The following is an 8,985-nucleotide window of genomic DNA, read 5'->3' on the forward strand; positions in this document are numbered from 1 at the left end:
ACTGTTGGTGCTGACGTTGTTTGATTCTGAGTTCGTGTTGAGCTGCTTGCAGAATTGTGTCGTGTGGATTCGTTGAAGTGATTTCGGTTGCCAAGTCGTTGCGAGCTTGTTGGAGATGATGTTGTTGTGGCTGCGTGTTGAATTTGTTCTGCAGGTTATTTTGGATCAGTAACAAATGTAGTCAATTGGTCGAACATGGTTTGACGGTGATGACGAGTAGATATTGTTAGGTGATGATTTATGAAGGTCTTTGGTGAAAGTGATGGTTTAGTTTAGTGTGATGGTGATTTGTGTATGTTGTTTCATGAATTTGTTGCAGTAAGTGAAAACGTGGATAGGTAAGGTTATGGACAATTTCAACGTGAAGGAACTATGATGTGAAGGTTTGTGAATGAGATGTGAGTATGAATGTTATGTGCGGTTTTTGTTTTAGATTGAATGGAGGAATCAGTGAGAGATTTTCTGTGTTTATTTCCAAGAAGTGTTTGATGAAGTTTTGGAGGAAGAATTTTTGCAGAGTTTCCTTTAATTTTTTTTCTTCCTCTTTTCTATTGTGAATGAAGGCCGCATTTATAGGGGAGTGGATTAGGGTTTTGAAGGAGTTTGTGAAGAAAAATTATGGATAAGATTAAGGATTGGGAGCTGTCCTTTTTGGTACAATTTTGTTGGGAAATTTGAATTTGTTTTTGAGATAGTGGAGTAGTGGAATGGAGAGTGGGATGAAGGACATAATTGTATAACTTGGAGAGGAAGAGAAATGTGTTATTTTTGTACTATGTGTTACTCTAGAAGGAGGATAAAAAAAGAGAATTTCTTTATTGACTCTACTTTCTTGGTCACCCGTGGCGAAAACCCCAAAATGCCCCTTAACTTCGGAAATGCATTTCTGAAGTCACCTTTTTATGAGGAAAAAGATGGTTTTGGAAATGCACTTCCGAAAACATTTTTTTTTTGAAAAAAACTGATTTCGGAAATGTACATCCAAAATAATGTTTTTTTTCCAGAAAATAGGTGAACTCGGAAGTTCATCTCCGAATTCACCCCGCTTTGAAGAGTTTGGAAATGTACTTCTTGAATTAGGTTTGATACAGAAAAAAATAACAAACATCAACGATTCGGTTTATTTAAAGCATGAATATTAAAAGATCACATTACATAAAATTAAAGTTACATATTGTTAAACACGGGTAAGTGAGGATGAGTCAACATTTTGAAAACATCGGCCCCCCGATCTATGAAGTTTCACATCCAACTCAATCGGACCCTTCGAAGAAAATCGGTCGAAAGTTGTCCACAAAACCGCTAAATCTTCGTCGTTCTTGACTTCAAATTGGGTGAATTGAACGTCTCCCTCGTCGTTAAGCAATGGCGAGCGGTACTCAAGCTTGACAACCTTCCGATTTTTTGGATATTGCAATAGCATGTTGAACGACGTTATCAATTCCGCGAACAGCGTGTCGCGCGAGAAGCAGAATTGGAGCCGCATCGAGTAGCCACTGGTGAAGTAGACAAATGCTAGGTGGGGGTAGGTTTGTGTCATTGGTGTTTTGTGGTGTGATGAGGATGAAAAAGATTGTGTTATATTTATAGACTTATTGGAGTAATAATGACCCAACAAACCTTATCTTGCATTTAGTGGATGTTTCGGAAATGAACTTCCGAAATAAATCCAAAAACAGCTATATTTCGGAAGTGAACTTTCGAAATTAGCAGAAACAGAGGTGAAAAATCAAATTTTGTGCATTGCATTCTGTTTTGAGATAACCGTAACAAATGCACATAATAAATCAAGATAGGCACAACATAAACAATGACAAAATTAAACATACTTATATTATATATGTATTGAATCGGTTTGATTTTACATGCTAAACGATAATACATACAAAAAATGACATGCACCGGTCATTACAAAAAAAATAGTCCGGTTAAAACTAAAATTGGCCAAACTAATCGGTGGCGCTTAGATCTAAAATCGGTATGTTCTTCGATCGCTCTCTATTTTCTTCATGCTCTTGCTTCATCATTTCTTCAAACTCCGCCATTATTTCAACGAAAGGATCTGGCCAAGTCTCCGGTATAGGACACCCCGGTTTCAAAAAAACTTGCACAAAGTGGCGCGGTCTTAGATACCCGTTACATATGATGCGGCTCGACGCGTCCAAAGGCGGTCGGCTATGAAGTGGAAACAATGTCTCACATAATCCAAATCTCGTCAAATCGACACACACTCGGGGAATGACATCCACTTCGAAACCAGAGAGATACCGCTTAGTGACGGAACAAGTGAATCATGAAGTTTATCAATGTTTTCTTGGTTTTCATAGAGTCTGGCGTAGATGTCCCTATGCGAAGTCAATTCCGAAATAAGTGCCCGTCGAATAAGAGTGTGATTTTCTTCTCCTTTTCTGAGCAAACCCGCAACGGCACGATATCCACAATTGCCGCCGGTGCCAATATCAACTATGTTATCAATATATTTGTGAATAAAAAGCGGAATCTCATCAATGTAGATCATCAGAGAGTTTTTGATCGGAGTTGTGCGAGACAGCTTCGACATACGCGCTCCTTTGTTAGCACTACACTTGGACTTTGGTGTTGGTGAATATGGGATCAATGCATCAATATATTCAAAGTAGGAAGGAGATCGTTTGGTTGATGTGTCTTCTTGGGTATTTTTCGGCTTTTTTGGTGCACCTTTCGTTTTAACCAGTTGAGATGGCGGTTTTAAATCGGTGGTCTCCGAAAATGCAATTTTTTGCAATTATTCTTTTATGTGCATTTTCATGCTCTCATCCGCTTTAGCAAACTTATCCATTATCACTTCCAACTCGCCGGAGATGGTGATTTTGGAATCATTTTCTTTCGGGGGCTAAAAATAATCAAAACGGAGCTTCTTCCAATGGTCAATTACTTCATTCATGTGTATCGGTGAATTCCACTTCATCATTTTAGAAAGTATACAAGCACATGGAAGCCCGTATGTTTTTCTACTTGTGCACCCGCATTTAGAACTATTCGGACCCGTTGTCTCCGCCCGCTTTGCCTCATGAAACATAAAATTCAATCCCGAACGGGATATGTTGTAAATCAATTGCGAGAATAGATTTTGGCCCTTAAACCGGTGTTCCATAACCGTCTTGCTTCGACCGAAAGATGTTTGAATTTCATTGGGTTGAATTTTGAGCATTTGGTTCACGGTGTCCTATCCCCGACACAAATCCCCCTTGTTATCACCCAACCATCTCTTCAACGCCGCCTGTGCGAATTCAACTCGGTTAGTTGTAGTGCAACCAAGATGTCTTACTCGATCCGTCCAAGCACAAACAACTTTTTCCTTTACTTTGTCAAGGATAGTGGATTCGACATAATGACAAAAAGTCTTAATAGAAACGCACAAAGACCTAAAGTGTACCAATTTCTCGGTATACAACTCTTTGGAATGTGCATCTAAAATCTCCCTCCAAGCGGCCATAATCTTATCCACCATAACACCGACTTTGATGACTTTACCATTTTCATCTAGTCTATCTTTCGTGCCAACTGCGAGTTTGAGCTTACTACTCACGTTGCACGTTATGTGATACCGGCAAAGTAATATGGTCGATATCAGGAAGACGGTATCGACCGTATTCATCAAAGCATTGTCTCGGTCAGTAACAATGACACTTGGCATATTCTTTTGATCAACCAACAAAGACTTGCATATTCCCAAAGCCCATGTAAAGTTATCTTCTTTTTCACATTCCAAAAAAGCAAATCCAACCGAAAATGTCTTGTCCGTTGAGGTCACACCGACAATCTCTAGAAGCGGAAGCCTATACTTGTTGGTCTTGTACGTCAAATCCATCACAAGAACGGTTGGAAATGTGTTGAACAATTTGATACTTTCGGGATGAGTCCAAAAAATGCCACGCACCGTAACTTTGTCCTCGCACGTTCGGAAGCTTGACACGTATTGGTTATCGCCTAATAGTTTCAAAAGTTGTTGCATTTCCGACCTCGGGCCCATTTTCAAGACTTTAAGATTGTTCTGTTCATTGTATACTTGCTTGATATTTGAAACGCTATCGCTTCAAAACGACAAGTATGTTTCTAGGCGCCACTTTGATTATCAATAAATCAGAAATAACATTCTTCTCTTTGCGGGACTGTAACACCCTTCTAAAACCCCGCGGAATATCAAATAAAATTCAGAGTAAAACATGAAAAGGGTATTACAACTTCAAAATATTTAAAACATTAAGCCATGTCACGCCTTATGAGGAACTTCAAAACACATTATTCAGTAATCATGTTAACACAGCGGAAAATACTTCAAAACTGAATAACATAACACATCGGTATTCAACATCAAGAATTTACTGATTTAAAACCAACAAAACATCATTCTAACATAAGAATTAATCCGTCATACAATACTAAAATAAACGTCCCCCAGTGTTACAAGACCAGAGCATGACACCGACACAACCGACTAAACGAAGTAACTCTACGAGTTATCCTCACCAAGCACAAACCGCTACTCCTTAATCTGAAAAATGTCAACAGTAAGGGTGAGACATATCACAATTAAACTATATTATAAGTTCATAACGACAATATATCATAAGCAGATTATTCACCCAACTGCAACATATTTAGATTTTTAGATTATCCATCAATAGTTACGAAGAATACAACCGATTACATCACCACGACATAACACTGGAAATCTTCCAATCATGTTATAACAACACAAATATAAATGCAATGACTTTATGCATACAATTATTATTCACCCAATCATCACTTGTATTTCAAATATACAACAGTTAATCAAACACACAACCATTCATATCGAACACGTACGAATTATAACATTAGACAACTTTCATTCATGTTATAATTATGCACACAACCTAATGCAATGCAACTAATGCATGTGGTACCAATCATGGGACGAACCAATCTCACCGATCCACCATCGTCAAGGATACGACGACACCCACTCACTAATTCCACACTATGGGAATTAGCTACCACTGATCCACCATCGTCAAGGATCAGCCACATAATGATTATGAAATACACGCATCAACCACAACATGCTCATCATCAACATCCACAAACGGTTCATAATCATCCATCCACAACACACCAAGCATACTCATATCACAACCATTTGATATACACCACAATATAATACATTTAACACAGAAATATATTATCACCACAACAATCACATAGCCTTTATCAATCACAAATGACATATTGCATACAAGACAAATAATGTCATCCTCAACAACCACCAAAAACAACATCTAAATTTGATAAACTTAAGCCTCATGTATACATACAATTACCAAAAACATATGCAAATAAGAATTATCTATGCGATTCTGATATTTACGCACATCACCATAATTCAACATATTGAATTATCCACCACTTGTACAATATGAATTTATCACGTAATAATCACAAAAATGCATAGAATTTATCATTCATCAATTCCATGTATCATAATTAGCACATAGTACACAACACCAATACATATTGTTCTTAAATAACATTATTCCATGACATACACATATGCAATTACATGTCATTTTCACAACCACATAATAATTAAATCATCTAGTGCTAATCAATTTATTTTCATCAAAAAGAGCATTTTTTTAGTTTCGTAACGCTTCGAACGACACCCAAAACGGACTTACGGATCAACAGTTATGAATGTTTAAAGTTTTGAAAAAAAACTGCCAACACAGTGATGTAACGGGTAGGGCTGTATTTGGGAATGCGGATCCGAGATCCAGACCGGTGGAACTGGTCCAATGGACCGACCTAAACAGTGAATGGGATGGTAATGGATAAAAAATTATCCGAATCCAGAATGAAGAACCGGACCAAATATCCAATGAGTAACCGAAAATAAAAATATAAATAGCCTTGTCATTTCATTTCCCCACTTTTTCCCACTCCCTCTCTCTCATTCACTCTCAGACTCCTCCGGTCCTCCCTCTCTCACTCACGTGTCTCTCTTCCTCTCCTCTTCCCATGTCTCTACCTCAGCCACCTCCGACGGCCTCCTCTTCCCCTCCTTTTCTCCGATGATAACTCCTCACACACTAGTTATTGTTTTTACTTCTTCTTGAATCGTGATTTCGTGTATCTGTTTCAGAGAGATTTCATTGGAGTATCTTCTTCGTATAATTGTAATGTATTCAAACTTTTTGTATTGTTATATTTCACATAAATTTCATGCTATTTACCATGTTTGCATGTTAGGTTTGTGCTTCGTTCTATAGTATGTTGTTGTTTTGCCCTAATTTGTTTTGACCTAATTTGTTTTATCCTAATTTGTTTTGACCTAAAGTTTTTATAAATGAAATGCATGTTACAATTTTGACCTAAGTTTTGCCTATTTCAATTTTCAAGTTTGATTAAGATTAATAAAGCGTTAGGGTTTTCTTATACTGAGATTTTTTATTCATAAATCATAATAAAGCTCGATTAGGTTTTCTTATACTGTTCTAAATAAAGTTGGGCTTCTGTTGTTGAGTTTTGTTACAGTTTACTATTATATTATTGTTTAATTCTTTGTATTTTCTTCCATGTCGTTTCAAGATTCATCATTGACTCCTCCAACAATGGTGGATGATCTTATTGATATTGAGTTGTTGCTTGGTGACATTGGGGAAGAGGAGACAACGGATGGAGGTAATTTAGAGATTGGTGAGATGATGGATATGGAGGTTCCAGTTCCGAGTGATACAACTACTCAAACCAACCCCACTGATAATACTACTACTCAAACCCCCACTCAAAATACTACAAACACAAACACTGATGCTTCAACCCCTCAAGTTGCCCAACCTCAGAGTTCCCAGAGTTAGAGAAATGTTGATGGTAGAGCTCCTCGTCCCAAAAAATCTGCTGTTCATTCTGAAATGGTGCTGATTGTAGGTCCAGATGGCATTAAGAAGTGGAAGTGCAGATGGTGTGGAAAGCTTTACACATATGATGCAAAGTGGAAGAGTACCTCTAATGGTAAGAAACATTTAGATGCTTGTATTCAGAGAAGGTTAAGGTTGAAAGGAAATAATGAGAAAGAGTTTGCTCAGTCTAGATTAAACATAGGTGATAATACTCCTAGTTTAGCTACTTTGACATATAATCATGCTAGGGTTAGAGAAATTGCAGCACACATGATTCTAGGTTATGAATTTCCTTTTTCTGTTATGGAAGGTGTTATTTTTAATGAGTTTCTAAATGAGATTTATCCATGGTACAAAAAGATTACTAGGCAATAGGTTAAGTTTGATTGTGAGACATTTTATGAGGCTGAGAGAATTAAAATGAGAATGTCTATGGCTTTGATTAATAGGGTCAGTCTCACCACTGACTTGTGGTGGTCTGGTGAACAGAGGATAGGCTATATAACTGTGACTGGTCATTTCATTGATTCAAAATGGCAGCTTCATAAAAGAGTTTTATCTTTTAAGAATGTGCCACCACCACATTCTGGAGAGGTTTTGTGCAGGGAACTGATAAAGGTAATGGATGATTGGGGAATAAGGAATAAGGTAGCATCTATTTCTGTTGATAATGCCAGTGCCAATGATAATTGCATTGCTAGGTTGAAGAGGGATTATTCTGGTAGGAGAAATTTACCCTTAGATGGTAAGTTATTTCATGTAAGGTGTTGTGCACACATCTTAAATTTGTTGGTGCGGGATGGGCTTGATTTGATTAAGGTGTCTGTTGATAAGATAAGAAATGGTGTCAAATACTTGCTCAATTCTGAAACAAGATGCAAATCATTCAAAAAGATTGTTGATAAGTTGCAACTTGAAGGCAGAATGCAAGTGTTGGATACAAAGACTAGGTGGAACTCAACTTGGTTGATGTTGTCTACTGCGTACCATTACAGAGAAGTGTGGCCTAGATATGCTGAGGAAAATGGTGCATTTATCAGTTTTTTGCTTGATGCAAATGATTGGGAAGATGTTCATGATATTTGCAAGTTTTTGGAGGTTTTTGCCGATGTGACATCAATTATTAGTGGCACATCTTACCCTACTGTTAATCTGTTTTTATCTGAGCTTTATAGAGTGAAGGTTTTACTTGATAATCCTTCAAGAATCTCACATAATCCTCAGTTGCAGGCCCTTGCTAGTGAAATGAAGTTGAAATATGACAAGTATTGGTCAGAGTCTAATACATTGATTTCGATTGGTGCAGTTCTTGATCCATGGTATGAACATCTTAGCCTATGATGTATGATTATTATCTGAGGCATGATTATTATTCTCTGATCTTGATATGAATGATTATTATCTGATGCATGATTGGTATCCTGTTATTGATATGTATAGTGAGTTGTGACTTAATTGTGTCTTATTAAGTTGCCTTGCTGCTGGTTGTGGTTTAATATTGCCTATTGCCTGCCTATGATGTAATCTTTTCTTGAATTGTATGAATTATGATTACCTGAGGCATATGATGGATCCTGTTCTTGATAGGCTCATTTAAGTTGCCTTGCTAGTTGTGGTATAATAGTGCCTATGATGAAATCTTTTCTTGAACCGGTTACATCAGTTCCAGTAGTGAAAATACCCCATTTTTCTTCGATGTAACCGATTACCTCAACCATGTAACCGGTTACATCATTGAAGAAGTGTGAAAATCTGTATTTTTCTTCTGCTACGGGATTCTACGTTCAAACCCCCAAAAACCCTTCTTTTACACACTAGAAAATCATTATAAGTCCTAATTCTTCAAGTTCAATACCAGCATTATGTAATTATTCAAATACACACATCAATTCTATCCATTGTACATAAATCATACATCATTCATGTCATCACAAACACATCCAATTTGCCCTATAGGTTCCAAAACCCCAAAAATTCCCAAAATCTAACACACATCCAATTGAGATACAAAACCTACATAATCAATCCTATCATCATTAAACTGATAATATAGGCTAAATGG

At 37.2% G+C, this 8,985-nt stretch overlaps 1 protein-coding gene across 1 annotated transcript; it reads left to right on the forward strand.

Moving 5' to 3' along the window:
• The first annotated feature begins 7,355 nt into the window (after nucleotides 1-7,355).
• Nucleotides 7,356-8,264, forward strand: LOC131626407 (zinc finger BED domain-containing protein RICESLEEPER 2-like). Its single transcript, XM_058897221.1, has one exon. The coding sequence runs from the start codon at nucleotides 7,356-7,358 to the stop codon at nucleotides 8,262-8,264; it is 909 nt and encodes a 302-aa protein (XP_058753204.1).
• Nucleotides 8,265-8,985: the final 721 nt, after the last annotated feature.

This window comes from Vicia villosa, unplaced genomic scaffold (assembly GCF_029867415.1).
Source record: "Vicia villosa cultivar HV-30 ecotype Madison, WI unplaced genomic scaffold, Vvil1.0 ctg.000286F_1_1, whole genome shotgun sequence".
In the NCBI taxonomy this organism is placed as follows: domain Eukaryota; kingdom Viridiplantae; phylum Streptophyta; class Magnoliopsida; order Fabales; family Fabaceae; genus Vicia; species Vicia villosa.